The following is a 26,676-nucleotide window of genomic DNA, read 5'->3' on the forward strand; positions in this document are numbered from 1 at the left end:
GTATTTTAATATAATGGTAGGTTCGAGGTAATACCTGGCAGCTAAATCCTTATGAACTACATTTCTCTGCTCCAAGTATCTCATTCCCGAAGCAATCTGCGTCGCCATGAACATGAGGCACCCGAAGCTGAAAAGAGCCAAGTTTAATTAAAATAACGCCAGAGAACGTGATTTCCGTCGAGTTTGAGAGGAAAACTCCAGAAAATGAAGATATGCAGAGCATCCAGCAGAAGTGAAAATTTATCCTGCTTATACGAGGTGTTGTAAATTATGCAACCTGCTCTACTCCGCAGGCTCGCAAGTTGCATCACACCACTGCGGTATAATAATAATAATTTCAGCTTGGTTTCTGACATTTTCTTCTATCAAATATTGCGAAATGTGAACCATTCATTTCATTTAAGCAGCAATCTTATTGATATTATTAAAATTACTGGTCCAATTAAATTAATAAAAAAAAATGTTAATTTAATAAAATAGTTTGATTTGATTTGTGAGGCTAAAGAAGAAAATTTTGTTGAGATATAAATTTCCCCAATTAAAAAAGTATTAAAAAATGTCCGGTGGATTAAACAGTAATTTAACTAAACACATCTACCATTTCATAGTTACCTTAACGTTTGCAGGCTATTTGGTCGAAGGGAGGCGGTGTTTCCAGGGCAGGGCGAGGTTGGCGGTTGTGAAGGTCCGATCCTGAACTGCAGGAAGTGCGCCAAATCGCCGAGCTCTGGGTACTCCAGCACGGTCCAGTGAGGGTGCTCGGAGGTCACGACGCCCAACATGCGGACCACATTGTTGTCCTGCAGAGACGAGAGGAATCGGATCTCGCGCAGGGTTGTCTCGCTAGTGGCGCCTTCGTCATCGTTGTTTACCCTGACCGCCACCAAAGGACAGTTTGATCCCACCTCTTCAGGACTGTCGACTTCACAAAGAAGGACCTGGGCGAAAAAAAAATTTAATTAATTCCATAAGTATTAAAAAAAAACTCCCTAAAAATTTCAAAGATTGTGATATTGGTTTTTAATTTAACTAAAAAATCGGAAATAATAATTTAATATAAAATTTAATAATTTAAAGTTGAAAAATTTGAAGAAAAATATTTAAATTTCTTTCTTTTTAATTATAAAACTTTTTATGGTTTGAATTATAAATTTTTCACCTCTCCTGCATGGCAGACTCCCATTTTCTGCACAATCTGGATCATGCAGCGGGGAATGTCGTTGACCTCGGCCTCCCTGCACTTGTACGGGTGACCCATGCTGGGCGCAATGTTCCACGACACGACTGGCGGTGGCACCTGCAACAAAACCACCGCTCTCAATTAGTCACCCCCGTTAATTCGACAACTACTATATTATATTTGCGGTGTGTGGGCGGCGCTGCCCTTTTTGACGCAGCGCGCACAACAGAGTCACTTCTAATCCCTTTGTGATTTCACGGCTCAAAGTGCACACACAGGTCGGTTTTAATTAAAAATATATATATTGCTGGCCGCGCGTGTGCGTTTTCTGTCCGTGCGGTTCGGCGTGACCGCGCCAAAGAGCGGAATTAACGATTTCGGCGCACGCGCCTGTCAAAAGGCCACCCACAACATTGATGCGCTTTTCGTGGATTAATTAAAAGGGGCCAACCTGTTCTTTATTCAGAATTAAGAAATATTTTTATTTTGCCTGGTTATTCTGCAACTAATTTATAATTTAATATAAAGTTTATAAAAGTTGTATGTATTTATATAAATTTATTTCTTGTTTTTTTACTTTGTTAAACAATTTCTTTTATGTTGTTATTTAAATTATATTTTTATTTGTTAAAATGAAAAGTTAGAGGGATTTTTTATTTTATTTTACAATACATCATTTAAAAAAAAACATAATTTAAATAACTCTGTAAAAATATATTTTATAGAATTTCCAGAACTAAATATCACATTATCAGTAGAAAATGCATTAAAGCGATTTACTTCGTCCAATGTGTGTTTTAATAATTCTAAACAATAATTTGATAAAGAAAAAAATATAGGAACATAATAGGAACTTAAACCAAGGCTAATAAGAAGAATATATTTTAATTATTACAGATATTAAGATAGTTGGATAGTTCAAAATTATATAACAATTGGAATTGACATTGCATCCATTTTTAATTTTGTAATCTTCATTAATTAATTACTTTAGCTGCCCAGCAAAGTTATGTAATTTAACTTCAGGATGGCTTAAAATTGTGAAACAGATTGTGGGTGCAAAAGCGCCAGTTAAGGAGCATTTTAGATGAACCGGGTCGATAAGGCTCGGGGACGGTTTAAAAGAAATTGAGCCACGTTTTCTCGGCTCGGGCATCAATGCTGGAGTGAAATGTGTTGACTTAAGAGGAGCCATTGAAGCGGTAATTTTTTCTCCTCCTGGTCCGCCACTGGCACCGGACAACAAGTTCCCGCTATATTGCCGGCGTTTTATTCCCGGGCGTGTTTACCGGCGGCACCCACCGCACCGAGCGCGCGCGAGTCAACAGACAAGCTCGGGATCTGACCAGGGACGATGATTAATGTGCGGCCACGGCGCACACTCTCATTTCTTGTCCACTCTACTGAATTCGGGCAGACACTCTTTTGAACTTTGAGCGCAAATATTTGTAAATGCCCGTGATTAAAATACACCACCGTGTGTGGGTCGAAACGGGGTTGGAAGAAAAGAGCAGGGTTGGAAAGTTGAGTGGAGCAGCAGGACAGTTCCAGGAAGCTGAGCGAAACAATGACGGTTATGAATTCCAGGAATTTAGGTTACAAGTATTGCACCGTCAAGCAAATCATTGATTATAATTAATATGACAGGAGCTGTCACTTTGGAAAATGGAATTCTAATTAAACCTGCTTATTTCGGGAATGTGCTTCGCTTCGGAGAACAAATTAATCTGTTTTGAATTCAAAGGAAAAGGAAAGCAAATCTACCTACCAGGAAAATTGGCAGGTGAAATCTGAAGGATAATTTGAAGGAGCCACTGGTATTTTTAGCTAGGGAAGTGTGATTGTGAGGAAAAGTTTTTGGAACTCACTCTGTGTTTCTCTCTCGGCGCAGTGTGGTATCTCTTGCGGTTTGTGGGCTCCGAGGCCACCCTGGGAAAGTAGTTGCCCAAATTGACGATTTGGTTGTTCGAGGACCTCTCGCCGGTCTGCAATGAACCCTCCATGCTGTTGTATCTCAGCGGCGAATGTTCGTCTTCAATGTCGCTTCCATCAAGATCTATTGCAGATCAATAAAAGGTGATTAATTTATCTTAACTAATCGCACGACTATCAACACTAATACTAATTGCATTATTAGGTAAATTTTTCAAATTTTTTAATAAATTAGCTTCAAAATTATGAAATTACCTTTTTACTTTTTACGCGTATTGAAATACGGTGTTTACAATTTCATCAATTTAGTATTATTATCACGTCAATATTTGCCAGAAATATTTGTGTGCTTTTACAAACGTAAGGGTGACGTTGTTAATTATTTGTTATCAAATATAAATTATCAATCAATAAATTAATAAACCAATTTAAATTTTAAAATCAATATTGTACAATTTCTTTTCTGTAACCAACAAGCAATTACATTTCAATATTCAATTACTCGCTCCATTTCATTTTCAATTATGTAATTGCTAAATTCAATTACATCGCTTACTATGACCAAATATAATTGGAAATAAACATTCAAATATACATAAAAAACTTTTTTTTAGCAACTTCAAAAATACGAAATTCGAAATGTATAAAAAGAAGGGGGGGGGGGAAACTTGTATTTTCAGAACAATCTTTTTTTGTAAATTTTTTGATTGTATGTTTTGTAATTGATGGAGAATAATAAATAAATAAATATATAAATAAACAAAATATAACATTTCTGAGAAAATCAATAATTACCTGCTGAGAGTGACGTTCCACGGTGCAGATTAGCAGTGGCCGCGTATCCATTTTGCGCCCTGGCGGCGTCGATCAGAGGCGACCGGTACTGCCTCTCGTAGTAAAGGGTGTTGGACGACGAACTCAGCGGCACCTGGTTGCCCTGAGGGCTCGGACAGGACGGCGGCGCCGACGGCGTCATCAGAAGCTCCTCCAAGGTGGGTGGTGGGGGCGACCCCTGGCGCAGAGGCGTGGCTGCCGGCGACGGGGGCGTCAGGGGGCCACTCATGGGCACGAGACTGTTGCCCATCGGCGACAGGTTCATCAGCAGGTCCTGCAAAAAGGGAACCTGAATGCGCTGCTCAGTTTAAGAGACTCGGGCTCAACATCACACCTAACAAAGAGTCACAACAACCTAAATTGAAAAATTTGAACTCTTTCTTAATTTGATAATACATAAAAAATAATAATTAAAGAACGAATGTTTTTGGAAAATTTGAATGAATTTTTAAAACTTTTAAAACAAAGACTATAGAGAAAAATAATTGGCGGAAAAAGATTTTTAAGACATTTTGACATAGATTGCATAAAATTATTCACATAAATATTATGAAAACAGGTCTGCCTAGTTATTATCAATATATCATCAAGTTTTAAAATGGGAAAAGTTTTGCTGAAAAGCACGTTCTGTAATTTTTTAGGTCTCTTCAATCTTATGAGACTTAAATTTTGAAGCAAACAAACCTCCACCATGGTGATAACTTTTATGAAATTTTTGTGTTCTCCCTTTTTAAATATGGTATGTTGGAAAAAGTGAACAAAAACGGAGAAAATTAATGCGTTTCCCGCCGCTTTGTAGGCCACCGCGCCAAAAAGTACACGTCCTTTCAGCTGCCGTTAAGACGGGAAAATGGGCGTCAAAAGGCATTACTCATTGCCATTATCTGCGATGCTGGCGTTGCGGAGTAAAATGTTCTGGGTGAAAATTTTTGAAAGCACGCGAAATTTGTTTTGTTGCCGCGGTGATGGCGAGATACGACGCTACACACTCTAATTTAGCGTGCCTTTTTCAATAAAGTGCTATCTAAACACGTTTTTCTCCTCGCCTAACAGCAGCGGCGGCGGCGCCACACGATGGCGAAATTTAATTTTTCCCCAGGTAAACATCACCGGCGACGCTGTTCCATCGATTGTTGACCGTGCAAGTTTCAATTTGAAGAATGGCGAGCTGGCACGAGAGAGCTCTGAATGCAATTTTCTACAACCGTTCCACTCGTTTACACTGTTTACAGCCACAATTTGAATAATAACTGCAAAAAATGCAAACATCTCTTGCTTTTTTTATTTCAATATTCTTAAAAGACGGTAAAATGGCTTCTGGATATTCTTGCCATTGTAATCGTTTGTTGTACTCAATTCATAATATAAAAATTGAAAAGAGGGTTTCAAAGCTTAAGTCTGGGATTCTGCTAAAACACGCAATATATCAAAAGTAAATTATACTTAACAAAATGTTTAAAAAAAATTTGCAAAACAAAAATACAACACAAATATAATGACTGAACAATAAAAATAGCAATCAACATAATAGTTTATATTTTTTCCACATCCAATTTCAAAACTATTTTATTTATCATGTTTAGTCTGTATTTTTTGCCTCATTCAAGAGGTCAACTACTTACGATAATCCCAAAGCAAACATCAAAATGCAAATATCGGAAATCGATTTATGGACGGCGAAGTGACAAAAATGAAAAGTCGTAATGCGCCTCAGCAGAAAGGCCTCCGTTTATGGTATATAATAGCGTGGAGGTAGTAGCGTTTTATTATGGACGACGCTTCGAGCAAATTGCATTTGGATATGCAACTGGCATGACAAGTGCGCTGAGCTAGTTGCATACGCGAGAAACCGACAAGCAGTACAGAAGCCGAGGCGAATGACTTGCGTCGTTGTTCCTTCAGAGCGTTAAGAATTGCTATAGAAGAGTGACGTGAAGGATGAAGGATATTAAATACAATTTTTTCCAAGTATTTCCAACGTACTATACAACAGCAAATGCACTATTACTTTTTGTATTCATTGCTGATGAGTAGAGACATAAATGATTTCAATTTAAATTTAGCTGATATAAGCTGAAACGCTTTTTGAGTAACTTTTGAGTAACAAACATTGAAGAAATCAATGAAATCTTATCAAACTATTATTAGTAAGTTATTATTGTTAATATTACATAATTACAGCAAATATATAATTTTTTTCAGTTCGTTTACTTTTTATTAATTTTTAATTTTCAAAATTCAACATGAATTTAACATGAATTTTTACTTTTAAAATAATTTATAATTTGTGTAGCAAATTTTATTATAAAACATTTGAGTTGTGAAGGGGGCATGGCGAAGTAGAAGTTGAATAAAAATATAACTTCACTTGGAAAATCCTGCAATGTTGATAGCGTCCGCTTTGCGCATTTGAAATTGGCTGAAAACGCTATAATTTTGATAAGTCGCTGGCGGAAATGGAAACTGGAATTTATATTACGATATTTCCAGGAGTGTTTAGTTTTTACCAAAACCGCATCACACATGTGATCAGGTTCAATCTTTTATTGTAATCATTTTGACGCGCTCATGTTTAGAGAAAATATTTATTATCATTGCTGCTATTTCGAATTTATAGAAAAATCACGAAACAAGTTAAAAAAAAACGATGAAAATCCAGCTGAAATGCAATTTGAAAATAGCCTTAAACAAATTCAATGCTCAAATATTAGTCAAATGACGTCAGTATTCATAACAATAGGCGAAGCTTGAGCAAATATCATTAGGAAATTAGTATTTTATTGAATGTTTTGAATTGAATGACTCAAATAATACGGTTGAGTGAATTTTGTACATTGGTAAAAATACAACGAAACTTAAAAATTGTAAAACTTTAATCCTAGAGTTAGACATTTAAACTCGTAAATTAAGCCAGTCACGTCATTTAAAGTAATTAATAAACTTTTTTGCTTGAAAATAGAAGGTAATAAGAGCAGATTTACAGAGGAACGCAATTTACAAAAAAAAGAGAGCAAAACCGGTACCGGTAATTCAGAAATAGCGCAAACGGCGGTGATGATATTTGGCAGGCGGGAAATTTGTGTTTGGCGGCGCGCATTTGGTTAATTGAGCGCGGAGCGGCCATAGCGTTTTCATTTTTGATGCAAATTTATTTATCGGCTTTGCGCGAAATTATTTGCGGCGTGAGTGTGTGCCTGGTGCCAGCTGCCAGTGATTTGATAAACGACTGCAGGCTAAATTATACCCTTGGCTGAAATATATTATGGCAGCGACATGCGATGATTAAAAGTGGCTCTTTCCACATGCGGCCCTAGCTGCGCTCGTGACTCGGACACAAAAACCTGCGGCCCACTTTATCTCGAAATTTTCATGCACCCCCGCCGTGTGCGGCACCCCAAGTATGAATCTAATTTCGATTTTACTCCAAAGTAATGGTTTTATCAGAGCTATCAAGCCGGGCATATTTATGGCGGCGATTTGATGCTTTTTATTTTAAATTAATAGCCCCTTTCTGTCAATTTCCTGGCTTTAAAACGTCGGCAGATATGGGAAATGGCGTTTATTTATTCATAACTCACAATGAGATTGCTTTTTTAAATATATAAGACTGAAACATTTTCCTAATCTTTTGAATAATAAATTTTTCCGTTATTGTTTTTTTCCAATCATTCGTAAGAAATGAAAATTCGAAGCATAAAAAGTCGTAAGTTCCCTTAGACGGTTTTTTTCTACAAATTTATTTGTGCAAACGAATTAAAAATTTCAAAATTTAAAATAAACCAGACAAAATTAACTATAATATATAAAGTATTAAGTTGAAAAAGAGTTCTTAAAAATTAGCTTGAAAATCCTCTAAGGGAAAATCTGCAAGTTTTAATCCCCCTCGTATTTAATGGACTCGTAATGGGGAGATTTGCACAAAACGAGGAAAACATACCTTCATGTTGATTGTGGCTCCGAAAGAGTTCCTGAGGATGGTGGTGGGTGATCCCTGCAGCTTGTGTCTCTTGCTAAGCACCACGATCACCGCAAACACAAGCAGCAGCAGCAGAGAGATGGCCGAAAGCACTCCGACCACCACTTCCACGTAACTTTGGCCCTCGTGCGGAGCGGCGACTGCACCAAAAACAAAAACAAAGCCGACCGTTAAGCTCTGATTAGCTCTCCGCGGACCACATTTTGCCTTCGTTACATAAACTCGTCTCGTATTTCACTTAATTTTCTCCAAAAGAATTGCCCCAAAATCCAAATTCCAAATGCTGATTTTTATTTCATCGTTTACCTTTTCTGAATTGTTTATTTACTTTTAATCTTTTTAATAAACCAGTCATTTATTTTACAATTTTTAATAATTGATGCTAATTTTTAAGTTCCATTAATATTGAAAGGTTACTGAAAAAGTAAAAATATTTTATGAGAATAACGTAACCAATTATAGATGGATTATAATACATGTAGAATTAATATTTAATTTTCTCGTGTGTATGCTAAAGAACAATATATTTAAATTTTAATGTTCTTTATTTACAGAAATATGGTATAATATAATAAATAAATTTTATTACTAAATTTATAAAAAATAAATAAATACCATAAAAACAAGGATAGTAAAAATATTATGATTAGCTTAATTAAATAATAATAATAATTTGAAAAAACCTTTGAAAGTGCAAAGGAGCGTCTGAATTATTTTCTTTACAGATTAAGAATGTAAAGAGAGTGTTCCTTTGTTGGATTAAAATTTAATAAACCCGTGTTTAATAATAAATAAGAGAATTTTATTAATTTACAATAAATATAAAATTAAAGTTGTTGCTTTATGATTTTAATTATAATCACAGATTATTATTTTATCTTATTATGTATTTTTGGTCAACAAAGAATGAATTATTACACAGCATATTATTATGTTCACTTACTTGTTTCATATTGTTCCCAGTCAGAGTCATGAACCATCGAGTTTCCGACCATTTCATTTGCATCTACACTGGCTTCGGTTTCCTCAGTCACGTTTCCATACCATGGATCTGAAAAAATTGGAGAACAAAATTGTTATATATTCCATTTATTTTCTTGAAACAAAAAATAGAAAAATTTGACTGCTATAATAAAAAATATAGAAAACACAGCAGGAAAAATCCTACCGTATTTCATTTCAAAGAATTCATTTCAAAGGAAATAGTGGTCGAAATTTATTTTGCAAATATTAATCAGCAGAGTTGCCTGCTTCACCTGTTCAGAGGCAAAATTTCCCAAATTTACGCGTGGTCGGCGAGTATGAGCGAAAGCGCGAGTTGCGTTAAATCCATCGTGTTATTTCCTCTTACGGAGCAGAGCGCAATTCTTGTTGCTTTTTCATTATTTCGTAATTATTATGGCAGCGGCTCCAGAGTGGTGCTTTTCCAGCGGCTGCATTACCGAATGGAAAAGCTGACTGTGTGCCATTTAGATCGTAATCTGAATTTCCATTACAGCAATATTATGCATAACACTTGTAATAATAACGACGATTATAATTATAATTCTCGCGCAGTCGTTTCGCACGAGTCTTGGCGCGGCCGAGAGTGCGAAGGTGTGATTAAATTGCTACGTAATTGGGGCACACGTCGGCTTTTACTCTCCTTCTTTGGTAGCGCGCGCGCGTTTCGTCATTGTGGCGACACGATTTAGAACAAAAGCGGTGAAAATCCTTTCCCTTTGCAGCAATTAAACGGGGCATAATTCTGACTCGCAAGTCCATTAGAGTGATTATTTTCCATTTCATCTCCTTTTTTTTGCAAAAGAAGTAGGTCATTGATTTCATCTCTCTTTTAAGTACTTCTTTAATGATGAGACGAACTAAATTGACTCTGCAATATGTTGAGATTAAGTAAGATTAAATCAATTTGGACACTATTGCGATTTTGAATAATCTGATTGTGTGATTGTTTTTGTGCCACTTTTCCATTCTTATTTCTCTGCAATCAACGAAAAAATACAGTTGATTCTTAATTGAATAAAAATAGTTGAATCTAGTCTTGCTACAGCTCAATTGGGACAAGGTGGATTTTTCCAATGAATTTTAGAATTTGAAAATGGCTTTTTTTAAGATAGCGGGAGAAAAAATGGATTAATATTGAAACAATCTCGTCCCAATGGAACTCCCTCCCTTCTGTGTTAAAATCGTGTGCGTCAAATAATTTCCCAAAATTGTGCAAAGAGCATTTTAAACAAATTTGAATTTTTTTCCCGTAGTTTAGGCTGCAGTGCGGCGAGTAATCGGATATTTATCGTCTCTTGGTAAATACGCGGTTATGAGTTTCAGTGAGTTGTTCACTAGCACTGTGTGCCTATTTTTCTCCCCACCCATTTTTTTCACAATTTATTGTACTGACTACTTGTTAGGAGTAAAATAAATTGAATTGAATTGAAAATGTTATAAAGTTCAAGCAGAAATTTCATCTATTTATTTTCTACTTGGGCATTTTTTTTTTAATCTCTTCTTTCAATAAGAAAAGGAGGAATATTGAAATTTGAAATTATTTTTGATGTAAGCATATATAATGATCTTTTGTTCATTGATTTGAACGATTTAAAGAGATTTTAATTAGGTATATAAACATGCTAAAAATGTTTAAAATCATTTAAATTTTTTAATAAAGCATTTTGGCACTGAAATTTAAAATTAATGATAGAACTTTTCATAATATTTTCAAGCCATAGATAACCGTCAATGTCCGTCCATGTGCGGTTTAGCTGGCGTTTCTGTGGCTCGTTTGTCCCGGCGCTGACCGAGCTGGCCAGTCCATAATGCCAGAACAACCACGCACACGCCGACCCACTATATTTATTCATTCCACACATTTTATAAATGTGTACGTTCGTTATTGCCCTTTCGTACTCATTCACACACGGTGTGCTTATTTAAATTGGAGGCGACGAGAGGAAATTAAAACGGCGCAATTTCCTTTTATTTTGCCAAGCCGCGTTTCGAGAGCGACGAACACGACCACAAAGGCTGCTCTGCTACTTTCCAATTCCAGCGAAATCAATTCACGCGCCGCGGTTTGCTACGTTCAAAGTGAGGTGCAATAAATATAAATCCCGTTGCAAATCTCTCTGAGCCTGAAAGTAATTCGAATTCAGATCTGAGCGTGACGATAATACAAATAATTTGGCTTAAAAAAGAACATCGTGCATTTTTGCAACTCGTAAATTTTATGCATCTGTAAACAGGTGGTTGAAATCAATCAGAAGCGTAATTATTGATAAGAGATCAAAAAAGATAAAATCAAACCAGTAGTAATAAATTCATAAACGTTCTTTAAAATTCCTAAGAAAAATTATGAATATAATAAAATAATCAGTGCTTAGGTTCTCAGTCAAAAATGATATTAAAATATACATTCGGTTATTGAAAACATCTGATTAATGTAAATGAAAAGCTTTATCAAAAACAATTTTGATAAGATCTGTCAAGCTAAAAAAGAAAAATTATTTGTTAATTTTGACAGTTATATGTAGGTTATTAAACCGTTCACATGTAGTGCGCCTACTTGAAGTAGCTGATAAAATTAAAAAGCTCTGATTGCTTTTTATCTCTCATTTTCATATTGCATTGGCAAACTAAGAGTGCAATGTAAGAGTAAAGAGTGAAATTAGTGGAATGACACTCATTGTCTGGATAGTTGAAACCCTGCAGTCGAGAGAAGCAGTTTCTTGAGTAATTATTATTGTTTTGTATTAACTTTAAAAGTTGCTAACTTTATTACAAACATAAATGAAATGAAAGGTTCCAGTGAGAATTATCAATGGCGTACAGGAGAAACTTTCTGTGGAGGTTCACGCTTTTGAGCATTTCTTTTCTTGTGTCCGTCATTGTGCTCTCGCTCTCCATCAATGAAAAGACCTCAAATTCCATTGCTCAGTTTGACGAATCGAGTTATTTGTTAGACAATGATGAAAAATCCTTATCGGAAGAAGATAGCGTTATTATTAATGTCGACGACACAATCTTCACGGAAGAAATTGTGAAAAATCTAGTATGTCAGAAAAATTGCAATTTCAAGAGCCACATTAATTTATTATTACAGATTGTAAAAACGAATCCTAATGTGTTCGTTGCTCACCTAAACGAATACGGTCCTAACATTAACTTCACCTGTGCCAAGTATGCAAATGCGTTGGACATAAAATACAACAACATCTACTGGCAAGTGGAGGAAACGAGAAATGCATCGTATTACTTGTACGGGGCTTATCTCGACGATAGGCCATTAGCCGATGGTCCTGTGATAAGAATTATTGGCATGATTGATAAGCTCGAAGCTCCGGACGCCTTTTGCCAAATCTGGTTTGCAAATGAGCCGAAGCCAATAATTTCAAAAGTTTCATATTTTTAATTAATTTTAACAAATTCAATTTTAATCTTCATTAGGTCCATCACGCACTTTACATGTGGAACAAGCTCTGGTCTTACGACGAGAAACCGTTGCAGCCCTACTTATGGAGCTGCAAAATACCTGAGGGGTTTCAGTCCCGGGTGCCGGAATCGGTTTCACTTGTTGGATATCCGTGTCAAAACGCAACCAATAATCTCCGTGTGATTTACAATCTCCCCGAATCGGGAGAAAAAGAAAATTTTGCAGTTTGCGTGAAAGCGTTGAATTTCAAACACAAAGCTGACATGGCCGTGCGATTGGTTGAGTGGATCGAGCTGCTGAAAATTCTAGGCGCAGATAAAATAACTTTCTATGAATTAGCAGTAAGATTAAAAGTTTTTTTTATGGGAAGCAAATAATTAAGAAATCTTTCCAGATTCATGCGAATATCTCCACGGTTCTGGATCATTATTCAAATGTGTGGAATTTAGACGTGGTCAAAACCTCCTTGCCGGGGCACAGTTCAAACATTCCGGATTTTATGGGAACTTTTTTAAAAGAGAGAATTTCATTTCAGTCTTTCCATGAAGTTATTCAGTATACCGATTGTTTTTATATGAATTTCCTTAAATATCGGTATATTGTACTTCTTGACGTGGATGAAGTAAGTTTTCTGAATTATTTAATATATTTTGTTAATAACAACTGTAAATTTATTATACAATAATTTTATATAATTAATTTAAAATATTTATTAACTTGTTTTCTTATTCATTTTATTTATTTAATTTTTTGATTTTGTTCTTTTTCCACATTGTTATCAATACATTTTCAACATTCCATTGCAAGTTCAATTTTTCACTTGATCAAGATTAAATAGTTTTATTTTATTATAAATAATCTGAATGAACAAAAGTATTTTACACTCAATTTTTATATAAATAAATTATTTCAAACAGTTTATGATGACGGACGTTTATATTTTGCCTAAATATAAATGAGTATTTTCTGTTTCTAACTAAAATATGGAAATTTTTTAGTGTAAAATTCAAATTATCCTCAGGTTATCATTCCCTTGAAAGTGGAGACATGGCCTGAGCTGATTTTCGACAGGACCGTGCCAAATGCCCGTGCTGCAAAAAACGTGACCTACGCGTCCTTTATGGCCGGAAACATTCATTTCATGGACGACAAGAAGGAATACAACGACTGGCACCCGGACATTCCCCGCTACATGCACATGCTGCAGCACGTTCTTCGCAATTCTGATTACGTTCGGGCCGGATATGGCGTCAAAGCGTTCCATGACACGGATTTAATTTTGGCTCTTCACAACCACTACGCTCGGGCGTGCATTGGCAATGACGAGTTTTGGTGCGAAAGCGTCCACTTCGATACCATAGAAGCTCATTTGCAGCACTACTGCAGTGGGCGGAACAAACCAGAGTGCATGACCATGAGGGACGGTGCTTTGACTTTGGATACGTCTATTTGGAGATATAAGGACGAACTGATTCGCACCGTCCAACAAACTTTGAAGAGATTGGGATTTTTAAAAACGAGTAAACGATCATCAAAAGTATTTGTAAACTAATAAACTTTGCAAAAGTTGTAAACGTCCACCGAATTTATTTATTTTATTTTTATTTTAAATTCATGCAACATAAAAAAAGAAGTTATAAAATTTTACCACTCAATTAACTTGGCATTATTATTTTTATCATAAATTTGGTCATATAGGAATTATTTGTACTCTCACAAAATAAATCATTATCTTATATTTCAATGAAAGAAAGTTTTAAATGCTTATTATTTTTATAAAATATTTTTTTTAATGTAATGTTCTAAATGTATCTATAAAGTAAAGATTAAAATTATAATTATTGCGATAAATAATGAAAAATATTCATCCCGAGTCGCACTGTGGCGGTTGAGGTCTTTTCGATCTCGCAAGTGATGATAAATAATTCTTCTTTTTGTCCAACTTTTGGCCAAAACTAGAAATGCTGCAATGGATTCCAAATGATTCAGATTATAAGATTTGAACTATTGTGTGTTAATGTTTCAAGTATAAAAATTATTTATTTTCGCCCCATCGCTTCTTTACAGGGGGCCAAAGTAATGTCCGAAGATCGAAAACGGATAAAAATCCACGTTTTTTTCCTTCTCATGCTCGTAACTTTCCATTTTGCAGAGTAAAAATAATAATTTTCTAGATAGCGATTCGCACGAAGTTAAAGTATCCAAAAAAAAAAGCAAAATAAGTATATCTCTTCTGTCATTTTATCAACCCCTGAGAAATCTTGAGTTTTTTTTTTTTTTAATTTTAATGGCCCATTTATAAATGCTATTTCTCTGAGGGTAATAAAATGACAGAATATTTTTTTTTTTTTGCTTTTTTTCGATACTTTAACTTCGTGCGAATCGAGAGCTATCTAGAAAATTATAGTTTACTTTGCAAAATGGAAAGTTACGAGCATGAGAAGGTAGAAAAACGTGGATTTTTACCCGTTTTCGATCTTCGGACATTACTTTGGCCACCTGTAGAGAAGCGATGGGGCGAAAATAAATCATTTTTATACTTGAAACATTAACACACAACAGTTCAAATCTTATAATCTGAATCATTTGGAATCCATTGCAGCATTTCTAGTTTTGGCCAAAACCCCGTAGAAGAATCACCTTACAACAGATTTAAATGCAACGCGTAACTAATTTAACAAGCAATAATAATAAAAGGCAACAATTCGAGAATTCTAAATTTCGTCCAATCAATGCAAATAATGATAAATTGCACCCGATGAAATGGTTTTATAGTAAGTGAAATCCCGGCGCAAATTGCGATTGTCTGTCTGCACGTGGATGATCTGCCAACTACGGCTCTCAATCCGCGCACATTTAGCGCCAAATTCAGCTCGGAATCGAATATCAGCGGTGAACACGACTTTTCACTCTTGCCTGACGAGAGCGCGCGCCAACTGGCTGCACACGACGGGTCAATTATTTCATCATCCCGTTGAATTATTTGACGCGGCTCACACACAACACACACGTCCGTAAATACGGCCTAACGTATTTATTGATCACCTGGTCGGGTCAGACGCAACTACAAAAAAACTCCCACGCCGCTTCCAACTTCCAACGCTTTTGTTCTGAACTTTCCGAATCAAATTAAATCCATCGATCAGTCCTAAATGCAATTTCCGCCTCCGATTGAAAAGGAAAGGCTAAAATAGAGTGTTATCAAAAAGGCCTTAAACATAGAAGCGTGGAGCATAAAATAATGGCCGTGATTATTAATCTCAGTCGGGGGAAATTTCCGGGAATGATTTTAAATAAGACACAAGTATGCAGAGCGCGAGAATTCCTCGAATCGTAATGGAGCATAAATTTGCGAGAATCTCCCCTTCGGAAACTATGCAGGGGCACATCGCTTAAAAGCGCGAGTATCGCCGTGAAACTAATTACCGCGGGCCTCGTAACAAGTGCACCCCTTTCAAAGTCTTTCGCGGTGGCGCCTGTGCCAACGAGTATAATATAATATGATGAAATTTGGCCGCGTGCGCGATTATAAACACTTTGCCGGAGTGCGGCCTGAATACTTAATACCCAGCTCGGCGCTCGCAAAATATTTCATATAAAATCCTGAGCAACGCGCGCACCCAGCCAGTTTGAAACTTTTATATCCGCGCGCGCAAAAGCACTTGGCCATTAGGGAATAAATATCCATATTTGTATAAATTTTTGTTGCTCTCCTGGGCCATTCTGTACGCAACTCTCCATTAGCAAAAATTGACGGCGATCGTTAAGAAAATTTTTGGAGTAATAATAAACATCCGTCAACTCAAATGCATGGGTGTGGAGCTTTTTGAAAGTTTAATCAACAACGTACAAAACTTGGTATTAAATAAAAATTTGATAATTTAAGTGGTCTATGTTGAATTAATTAAAATTAGTAATAATCATATCCAAAGATGCGCAATTTTAGAACCAATGGAACCTAAGCAACCAACTTTTGTCGTTCACACTATGCAGTTTTTGTGATTTTGTTGCTATATATATTGATAAAAACACTTACGAGATAAAACAAGTCTACGATCTCACTTCAGTTTATTTAAAGTTTGTAAATTTTATACAAAAAATCATTTTAATGCAAATTATTTAAAATTATTAAAATTAATAAGTCAAATTAAAAAAGCAACGTTTTTAAATATTATAGCATTATTTAAAAATTTTTACAGTAAAAAATTTAAAACTGTCAATGTTGGTTGCTTAAAAATAAAAATAAATCTCAAATGGATGAGTGTGGAGCTTTTTAAAACCTTTGTATTAAATTAATAAGTCGATTATTTTATGTGGTAACGTGCTTTGTTTATATTGCTTCTATGTAGAATGAGTTAAAATTGATAATAATAATCCGAATAATAATTCACAACAGGTCACAGGTGGATAATTAAGTAACTTTTGTCCTCATAAACTTACAATTAAGCATTCACTGACTTTGTTGCTATAAATTTATAAAACTACTAATTGGAAGATCAATAATAATATTTACAATGTCATTTCACTTTATTTAGAATTGATAAATGATAATTATAGTAATAATAAAACATACAGTTATTACAATAAAATTTAAAAGAAAAAATATTACTTTTAATATGTAATTAAAATAAAAATAAAATTCTTTTAAATATAAGAAAACATTATACTAATTAATTTACTGTAAAAAGTTAAAACAATATATTTTTGGTTACTTCAAAAAGTTTCAACGCTTAAATTTTATCTTTCTCTCTTACCTCTGAAAAAAATCTAGCGACTTGCAATAAATCTCCACCCCCCCTCAGCGGTACGTTTTATTTTCGCAGAGAGGAAACTCAACGCTAATCCGGCCATTTAATTTCGGCGGATGTGTCTATTAAAAGTAGAGGAGAGAAAAACACAGAGAGAGCAGTAGGCAGTGCCATAACTCATAATCATGTTTGTGCCTGTCAAGAAAAACACGCTGTGCTTTTGATTAATCTGCTCAATTAGGCGCCATGCAAAACAGCGAGCCAGCCGAATTCTCATTTCAAGCAAAAAAGCAAAAGCCCACGTCCGCCTCCTTAATAGAAAGATTGCGTTATGATGTAATTTGGAAGGGGTTGCTTCTCGGAGGGGTTGAAATTTATATGCGTCCCCCACTTGGCAGCACCAGCAGCGGCTCATTGTTGCGCGCTCGCGGTGGCAGATTTATAAGAAAATATTATTTGAGTTGCGCCGCGTCGGCCGAGGGCGGATCATATTGTTTCCCTCATTATTTAATTTCGCCCGACGATTTGTTTCAATCTCGGTCTGCGCATATTGTTCCTCTCCAGAGAGTGGAGGCAGGGGGGTCTTTTCATTAAATAATATTATGCGAATTGTACCTCGCCGGTCGCGACGCAGGGGCTGCTGCTGTCGGCAAATAATAATAAGCTTCTCGACTCTTTATTACATCTTGCGACTCTCGGCGCGTGTAATGAAATTTTTGATGTGCTCCTGCCACTTGAAAATATTATATACACAGCGAATTGTTGATTTCTCAACAGCCAGTCCGACGTGGGTGGGAAGTTTGAGTTTTCAGAAGGGGTGCGTTTCGGTGCAAGTTATTTCCCTCCGATTTGTGCATTTCTCAAACAGATTTACAAGTGTCTAGCTCTCTCTTGCATGAATATTAAATTCCAGACCAATAATCGAGTTGCGTTTTCTTTCCAAAATTAAAGATTCCACTAGAATTTTGCACGTTTATTTTCCTGAAAATAATGAATCCTTTAATAAGGAAACATTTTCATCTATTTTGTAGTGATCATTGTGAAGAAATGCTGTTTAAATTATTTCTATATTTTTATTCTGCTTTTGAATATTCACCAATTTATAATAACACAAACAATGAGAATGCTCCAAAACACATGACTCTTTGAGAGTTAAAGTAGAATGCAATTTAGTGTTTGTGTTGAATAAAATATAATGTTAGGCAAATAAATATGATTTCAGACAACTTGTTTCTTAATATGCTGCTCTGATCATTCTAAATGATGATCAAATAAATTTTTAAAATAAAATAAAGAAAATTAAATAAATAAACTTAAAAAATAATATAATAAATATAATACAAGAAATAAGCATTTATAAATTAGCTATAAAATTTTTGTAAATTAGATTGCCTGACAAAATTGAATGTATATTTTACACCTATAAACCATTACAACTCCTTTTTTCCAGATGCAATTTAATGATCATAACTTTCAATTAACAGCAAAATAGTGAAAACAGAGACAGGACGAAAAGAAAATTACTATTCAGCAATAGTAAAAATATACAAAACTATTTAGTTATGTATACAAAATTATAAAGAAAACATTTAAATATTTCATAATTTCCAAATAAAATTGAACAAAACTTAAATCTTAATTTTATTTACCTGTTCGATATTTGTAAAGTCTGACAGTTATATTTTCTTTTAACATTATAATTATCTGAAGGAGAAGTACTATTTGTGGCTGCGCTTATACGCTTTTGATGATTAGCAGAATATTTTAAACTGACTAGCTTCTTGCTAGTAAAAAGTCTTAAATTGCAACGTAAAACGTCTATTCTTTAAATGTTCATGCTTATTTTTACTCGGATTTGAAAAGCAGCAGCAACGGCGCGGCAGTGGGAGACTAAATTTGCATAATGCCTGCCACCCTAATGGCCATAAAACGCAACCGTGTAGCGAGAGCTCAGTGCAATTAATAAAGCGAGGAATTCGCAATTTTGCACGTTTCCAGCACAGCTTTGGCGCGGCGCAAGCGAAACGTCTCCCGGGGAACGCAGCTGGGAAGGAAATAGAGTGGCAAATTGCTCGGAAGTCGTCTCTTTGATACACACTATGGATTTTGCATCTCGCTCCAATAAAATCGCCCGTCCGTCTGTCCGACTTGCATCTTTTCCCTCAAGCCAGTCGGAAAGAAGCGAACTGGAACAAAGCGGCAATAATGACGCGCTCGATTGTTGTGTGCAGTGCCACTGACGTAAAAGTTTTTCAATTTCTGCAGGCAGCGAGAGCTGCTGCTGCAAATAAATAAAATAGAAGGCAAACACCACCGCCAACACACACCAACTGCAGATTGATCTTCGACTGCTCTGCCAGCCTGCCAGGCACCACTCGCTAAATTGTTTGCCACATTCCAATTTCAACAAAGCAACTCTTCGCTCGCTGCTTTTTAATAAGAAAAAAAAGAAAAATAAATAAAAGTGCGGAAAGAGACCAGATGAGAAAGTTTATAGCAAAAGTTAAATTGATTCTGCTAAATTTCGACTTTCACCGGAATTTTCAAGTTAAAATAATAAGCTATAATTTTACTTGTTGAACATTTATCTAAGAAAAATACGAAACTCTAGTTTTTTATTAATTTTTTTTTTCTCACCAAAGCCGTCAGATAACATTCAGTAAGAAAACTATAAAATAACTATTTTTATTTTTTTAACTGTCGTGTTTTTCACTGAAAATGATTGAGGAAATTATTGAGCCAGATTTCAATTCCTAAGTTATCGCGGCGCGGTGCGGCGCTTTAGCTTCATCTTTCTTATTTTTTTTTCTTTTTTCCTCTCTCAAGGAAGAGAGGGCAGTATGAAAAATTCACCGGGTCTAGACTGAATAAATAAATTCGGCGGCTCCACTTGGGTGTCGGACTCGCACACACTCCCATTTGGCCGGTTCAAAAGAACACTCTCGGGACCGAAAGAGAGCGAGCGAGCGCGTCTCTCAATTTGAATATATGTATTTTTAGACGCGGAAATTCTTCCTTTCTGTGCGACTTCGTTAAAAATTCATCTGTTAATTTTGGTAAAAAATTCAAACGTCAGAAGAAGTCCTTTTTGGACAAATTGAGGGATCCACGGCAAATGAATGAACAGCGTCTGTCTGCAAAGTTTTGTCCTATTAAGACAAAAATAAATTTTGTCTCCAAAGTTTGGTGATGTCTACAATTTCGCCTGAGTGCTTTATTTAATTTGTTTAAATTTCAGACGAATAAAATTGCTATTTATTTTTCCGTATAAAACTCTCCAATAAAAACATTTTTTTGCTTAACAATACAAAAATATGTACTTCTTAAATTACTTTTTAATAATCTCATAAAATCTACAATTAAAATTTCCACATTTCACACAAATTAATTTTTTATTATTTTATAATAGAAAAAAATCATTTACTAATAAATTCCCTTACAATAAATATTAATCCTTTTTCCATAAAAATGTTATTATATTATCATTATTATTGAAAATTAATTTTTTTTTTAACAGCAGTAAAAAACGACTGAATAATTTAGTAGCCCGATTAATTTCCCAGCGGATTAAACCAATAATGGTTCCAGAACTGATTCAATATGCGGCATATTAAAGCAGTAGTCATAGAAATACATACTCGTGAGGGCGTAATGAAGTCTTGGCAAATAATTCCGCTTTAATTAGCTCATTAGCAAACACGATTTTCGCTCCAACTTACTTGCTCAAAGCGTTCACACTCTTTAAACGTGATTACGATCGCGTTCGAATCGCATTATGGCGACACCGACAAAGTTTACCTGCTCCTGGTCAGGTTGAGAGCGAGGGAATATTATTTGCCTTTGAAGAGCAGCCCCTGCCAGGCAAGTTATTTAATCAGCAGCTTCTGGGAAACGCTTCACAATCAGCAGACCCGGAAAAACGTGACGCGAAATAAAAGGCCGAGAGCGAAGTGCGGCCGGTTTTATTATCGGAAATAGAGCAGGGCATTCCCAACTGACTCGGGGCTCGCCTGATTGCCCAGCCAACTAATTCCATTTTTCATTAGGTTTAGAAAGAACTGGTCAAATACTGCAACCAGTGCTGATTGGCGGAGAATCCTTGTTCTGAAATTTCTTTTATTCATTTCTCGTCCTTTTCGCCCCGGTCGCCTTTTATGTCTTGATTTAATTTTTTTACAAAAATAAACATAAATTTCGTTATCAATCGTCGCGAAGGAACTGTCAAATTGTACTCACCGGAATTGAAAGTGACTTCTCCGAGCAGAATCCATTTGGCAGCAAACCAAAGTTGCAGTTTGACGAAGCGGCCGGTTCTTCCGTGAAGGTGGATGGAAACGTTTCTAGCTTGTTCCAGAATTCGGTCGGGCATGTAGGTATACGTCAGTGGGCGGCCGTTGTAAAATTTCCCGCCGTAGCTGAACATAATTTTCGCTCTCGAAAACACCTGCAAATGAACGTTACAACTATTTCATCACAAGAAGGTTGGCGGAGTAAAGGTCAAAATGTGAAATTACTAATTACGTAGTTAAAACAATGGAATATGCGCCAACTTTATTATTTTATATCTGCCTTTGACAGTTTAATTACCTCCATTACAAAGTGAATTCAATTTACATTTGGACTTCAAAGGAATTGCTGGGTTTTTTTCGTTAAAAGAAGAAAATTGCCAAAAACATGAAAATTTAGATTATATTTTTAATTATACCAAAAGTAGCAACAAAAATGTAAATTTTATTTGAAATAAAATCTAATCAAGCGCAGTTTATAGCTATTCTCAGACTACGGCTCTCCCATCACAGAACTTTTGGTATCAATCAATCAAAATGGCAAATTCATGAGGCGATTGGGAGCAAATTCGCATCGAGTGAGTTAGTTTTGATTTGATTTATGGAGAGTACGCATCCCCGCGCGGGTACTCACTTGAGCGTCCTTGCTGAAGAAGTTGTTTGTGTACAGGTTGACGGCGCTGAAGTTGCGAACTTGATCAAACTCGAATATCAGCTCGACGAATCTGGAGCGCGGCGTGTCGTTCCGCCAGCCCACCCAGCCAGCGCCTGCAAAAATACGTACAAAACACACTCGTCACACACACGTGCATGACACTTGATATGCCGCGCGCAACTTCTTAATGATCAGCTACCCCAGCACGGTATACCCACCAGGAAAACTTCGTGCTTGGGTGCGCATCAAACTCTGCTTGCTCGCTTTCCGAGCAAATTCATGTGGATAAAATTTAGAGAGAGGACCGAAATTCAGTGGAGGAGATTCACAGAACGGAAAAGTCTGGTGCTGGTCGTGATCGTCAAAAGCTCAATTTAATGGGAAAATCGTTTATAAAAGACTGGAAGATAAAATTTGGTGACAAAATGTAAGTGAAATCACCAAAATGCTTAAGGACTTTCAATAAAGAAATCCATATATTTGTAATCAACGAAAAAATTGTAAGTGAGGAAAGGTAGGCAACTTGCACATCATTGATGTTGGCCACGTTGCATTACAAAAGTAAGTTGACATTATTGTATTTATTTATTTGAAATAATTAAATTAAACTTACATTCATATAGTTAAATGGTAAAATAATAGATATTTAAAAAAAATTTTATGCACAACAAAAATCCTTTTTTAAATTTATTTAAAAAATTTAATAAAACATACACATAATTTAAATAAATACATATATTAACAATAATAAATAAATAACTTTAAATAAAATTAATGATTTCAATTCCTAACTTTATATCAAGCTTTTAAGATATTAATTCGTTGAACCTCGGATTTAACACTGTAAAGGGTAAACGCCAGTCGTTCAAATAATTACAAAGCAGAACATCAACCGCACGGCAAAGGTGTAAAGCCCAACAGCAAATAATTGTTCACAATGCCCCGAAGAATGGACCTGCGTGTCCCCTTGCGTATGTATCTGTGTCCAAACACAATAAGCCCTAAATGTTGGTAGAAAATCAACAGTTGTTGCGAGGGAAAGCCCGTGACGATGGTTTTAGTCGCGCACTGATTGCGGTTCATTTGGCAGCACAAACCGCCTTTTGTTATCGTTGAATTAATGAATTATTGAGGTGCCGCCCTTGCCTGTGTTGCAATTAACCTGAAACGCGCCGCCCGCGCCGTGTTTGCATTAATAATTGAGTGTTGTGCGCGAGAGCGAGTTGCTGCGTCTCTCGAATGTGTGTGTGTTTGTGCTGCAGGAACTCTGCAAATAAAACTAGAGCCAACTTCGCCACCGGGGCAATTATTCCGGCGTGTGTCAAAAATGCTGATGAACCAAACGACAAGTCAAACACCAACAAGATGCCACTCACGCGCCACCCAACAAAAAGGCCCAATTAAAACTCTGATCAACAAAATCAGCGGGAAACACGCAATTTGGGTGTTTTCCAACTCCAACTGTGCATGTGTCTTAATAATCAGACAAAATTAGGTTTTTTTTACAAACACTCTGATTTTTTGCCTGCTAATGAGTCCCCGCCGAATAAATTGGGAATTTTGCAATGAAAGCTCTGTTTTGGGGAAAACTCTTTGCTTTCCCCTTTTTATGTTTTGGCAGGGATATTAAAAATAAATGATCGATTAATTTATTTGATAAGTAAAATATCTGATAAAAACATTTAAGTGACTACAAACTAATGAAATAAATTAGAATGTTCTCGATATTTCAAAAGAGGAAATTTTATAAATAAATTATTTTATGAAGTTTACCAATTATAATTTTACTCAGAATCTTCCTGGAAGAATTTCTTTTAAAATTTTTTGTTGTTCCAATGATTGAGGAAGGAAAGGTAGAGCCAAAATAATAATTCAGAACAGTTGAAGTGAATGAGAACTATTCAAAATTTGTGTTTACAAGTTTCAATACGAATTTTATAAAGGATAATTAAGATTAATCTTCTTTTTTTAGTGCATTTATTATTTTTGTCAATTTTCAGACTACAAAATTGTTGATGGTAAATATTTTAATCTCATAAAGTGATTTTTTTTTCATGGAAATTTTACAAATTTAAATTTATTAGAAAAACTATGATCATGATTGATGATAATTAATTTGATTAATAATTAATTAATAAACTTTTGTTAATGCAGCTAGATGAATATTATTGGATTTCAAGCTATCTGAACAATTTCACCAAACATGCCCTGCTCTGTCTAATGTCCAAGGACCCTTGAAACAAGTTCAAAGGCCTCTTTACTGGAAACTACCGAAACTACTATAATCGAGTGGTCCCAGCGATATTCTGCTTACGCACTCTGGAACTGAGAGGCAGTTGTTACCTGACCAATTCTCCGAAGCCCACTCTACTTTGCGTTCAACTTGCTCAGAAAGAGGAGGAGACATCAAAAACTAAGTTTAACAACTCTTGACCCTTTCATCCTGAAGTTTAGTAAAAGGATTACAAGCGCTTTCATCGGCAAAGACCTTTCTCTCTTTCTCGTTCGCAAATAGGAAAAAAAATCTCCCCTCGATGATTATCCGGCAGAGAGCAAAAATCACTCTCTAGCGGGCTGGCGATTAATTAAACGGCGGAATTCGCTCGCAGTCGCCGTCGAAGCTCCAATATTTGCCCGAAAAGTTAACAAGCCGCTTCTGGCAGACGGACTCTCTTTTATTTGCATCCGGCCAGCACCTGAGAACATTTCCATTTGGCTCCTCCACATGAATGCTACATTCGGCCGCTCTGAACAGCAGAATTAATATTGACAGAGTTGCACGGCAGAGAGAGCACGGAAATAACACATAGGGCGCGGCGCACATGCTAGTTGGATAGATCTATATTTACCCTTTCCGTAGCCAATATCCACGCGGAAATTATCAGCGCCAATTTGTCCGTCGACCAGCAGACCGAGGCCGCCCCTCATCCAGCCCCCGGAGCGGAGGCCGTCGAACAGCACGTCCTGCAGCTCGCCAGGATCGCCCTCGTGCTTGCTCTCCGGCATCGAGTAGCCCATTATGCCACCTGCGGACAAACAAAAACAAACATGTCAACGAAATACTTCAAATGAAAAAAATTGCACAAATTAATTTTCAAACTTATCAAGAAGTACGATTGGATATATTGAATTGATTTCTGGAAGGAAAAGCAGATAAGATTTTTTTGTAAATAATTTATCAACATGGATGAAAACAATTATTGAGGGCGATCCAAAAGCCTAACCTGGCCCAGGCTAACTTGACTTAGCCCCGGGCTAACTTAGCCCACCAGCAAAATTGAATGGCGGGTTAAATTAGCCTGGGCCAGGTTAATTTAGCCTGGGCCAAGTTAGCCTTTTGGATCGCCCTCATTATTTTTTAAGCTACTTTTTTTTGTATTGGCTCGAAATATTAAATAAAACGTTTCTTGTTCATGATAAACTTAAAAAATTATATATTAAAAATTATTGAAGTAATTGAATAATTACTAAGTATATGTCGATAAATTTCACAATCGATGGTTGATTCGGGGTGTTTGAATAATTGAACTTCAGATTTTCCTAAATAGTTGCTAGAAGAAGAAAAAGACTCAAACAAGTCAAACATCTCAATTTCAATTTAAACACTATAATCAAGCGTGTTATTAAAAAGAAAAAAATGTAGAAAAGATCATTTATATAATTCAGGAATTCCAATAGATTGTCTGCTATATGTTGGATTAATTTTTATCACTTTATCACCTAACTTAATTTGAAATAAATATTAAAATAGATCGAGTGTGGCAACTTCAAACCTTTAATTCGAACATGGTAATTTTTGTTAAAACGTCTGAGTATGTTAAGACTGAAGCAATACTTGACAATTTAAATTTTTTATTAACAAATATTTTATATTTTGATTTAAAAAATAAATACATATTATGATTCTTATTTAAAATGAAATGATCAATTACATAAATGAGAAATTAAAAAAAAAATTAGTTTAAAAATAAAAATAACTAAATAAAAATTATTTATATGTAGTGAACAACTTTTAAATTATTTATTAATCATAATTTATTTTACTTACAAAAGAAATGGATTATTTTTTCTTTTTAGCCATGATACCCATTTTATGCTTATATTTTATAGTAAATGTTCGTGGAAAGAGTTTGGTTAAAATCTAGCCTAATCTCTGCAAATGCACAAAATTAATCCACTTAAGCGTGGCACGTGCGCGGCAATTCCACGTCCAAAACGACTTTTCAAGTCGGCTCAAGAGTGCCATTTTCCACTTTTCTCCACAGCACGAGCTGCACCGCCAGCCTAATGAGAGCACGAGAGAGAGAGAAAACTGCCTGGCCACGATTTAATTAAGTGAGCCAACAATCGCAATTAATTAACGTGCACTTTTGAGCGCCGGCGGCAGAGTCGAGTGGCGAAAAAAGCGCCGGGCTTGCTTGCTTGCTCATTTAAAGTCACACAAACTTGTTGTGTACAGTGAGAAAGCAGGGTACGCAGCGCAGCGTTTCGCAGGCGGCCCGGCTTCCAGGGGTCCCTCACTTCACCCTCTTGGTATTGACTCGCAGCCTCACAACAGGCTGGGCGGGTTGCCTACCTCTCGAGGGGGTTCATTTGCCAAAATTGCACACCTTAAGCTCGCCGCCTTTCGACAACGCGC

At 35.8% G+C, this 26,676-nt stretch overlaps 2 protein-coding genes across 5 annotated transcripts in view; one reads left to right on the top strand and one right to left on the bottom strand.

Moving 5' to 3' along the window:
• LOC132195522 (discoidin domain-containing receptor 2-like) overlaps window positions 1-26,676 on the bottom strand; it is a 136,437-nt gene that overhangs the window by 2,344 nt on the left and 107,417 nt on the right. For 2 of the 4 annotated variants that reach the window (XM_059617569.1, XM_059617568.1), the window contains exons 6-15: window positions 24,887-25,063; window positions 22,017-22,150; window positions 21,333-21,540; window positions 8,866-8,973; window positions 7,884-8,062; window positions 3,908-4,235; window positions 3,049-3,236; window positions 1,160-1,297; window positions 613-938; window positions 35-127 (exon numbers count right to left, since the gene is read on the bottom strand). In XM_059617569.1, coding sequence (XP_059473552.1) covers window positions 35-127; window positions 613-938; window positions 1,160-1,297; window positions 3,049-3,236; window positions 3,908-4,235; window positions 7,884-8,062; window positions 8,866-8,973; window positions 21,333-21,540; window positions 22,017-22,150; window positions 24,887-25,063 — 1,879 coding nt within the window. Of the gene's footprint in view, window positions 1-34; window positions 128-612; window positions 939-1,159; window positions 1,298-3,048; window positions 3,237-3,907; window positions 4,236-7,883; window positions 8,063-8,865; window positions 8,974-21,332; window positions 21,541-22,016; window positions 22,151-24,886; window positions 25,064-25,505; window positions 25,634-26,676 lie in introns of those variants that run through there. The other 2 variants (XM_059617571.1, XM_059617570.1) reach the window with 2 other exon arrangements.
• LOC132195525 (uncharacterized) lies at window positions 11,458-14,095 on the top strand. The gene is made up of 6 exons (XM_059617590.1): window positions 11,458-11,648; window positions 11,718-11,967; window positions 12,019-12,312; window positions 12,363-12,689; window positions 12,743-12,970; window positions 13,370-14,095. The coding sequence occupies exons 2-6, from the start codon at window positions 11,737-11,739 to the stop codon at window positions 13,898-13,900; spliced, it is 1,611 nt and encodes a 536-aa protein (XP_059473573.1). The 5' UTR covers window positions 11,458-11,648; window positions 11,718-11,736; the 3' UTR covers window positions 13,901-14,095.

This window comes from Neocloeon triangulifer, unplaced genomic scaffold (assembly GCF_031216515.1).
Source record: "Neocloeon triangulifer isolate White Clay Creek 2 clone unplaced genomic scaffold, ASM3121651v1 ptg000009l, whole genome shotgun sequence".
Lineage (NCBI taxonomy): Eukaryota > Metazoa > Arthropoda > Insecta > Ephemeroptera > Baetidae > Neocloeon > Neocloeon triangulifer.

Bases quoted from the DNA above. Each gene is read 5' to 3' on its own strand.
- LOC132195525 (XM_059617590.1), top strand. From the start codon at position 11,737: ATGGCGTACAGGAGAAACTTTCTGTGGAGGTTCACGCTTTTGAGCATT. The intron at 12,313-12,362 runs GTTTCATATTTT...AATCTTCATTAG, and splicing joins CGAAGCCAATAATTTCAAAA to GTCCATCACGCACTTTACAT. The intron at 12,690-12,742 runs GTAAGATTAAAA...AAATCTTTCCAG, and splicing joins TAACTTTCTATGAATTAGCA to ATTCATGCGAATATCTCCAC.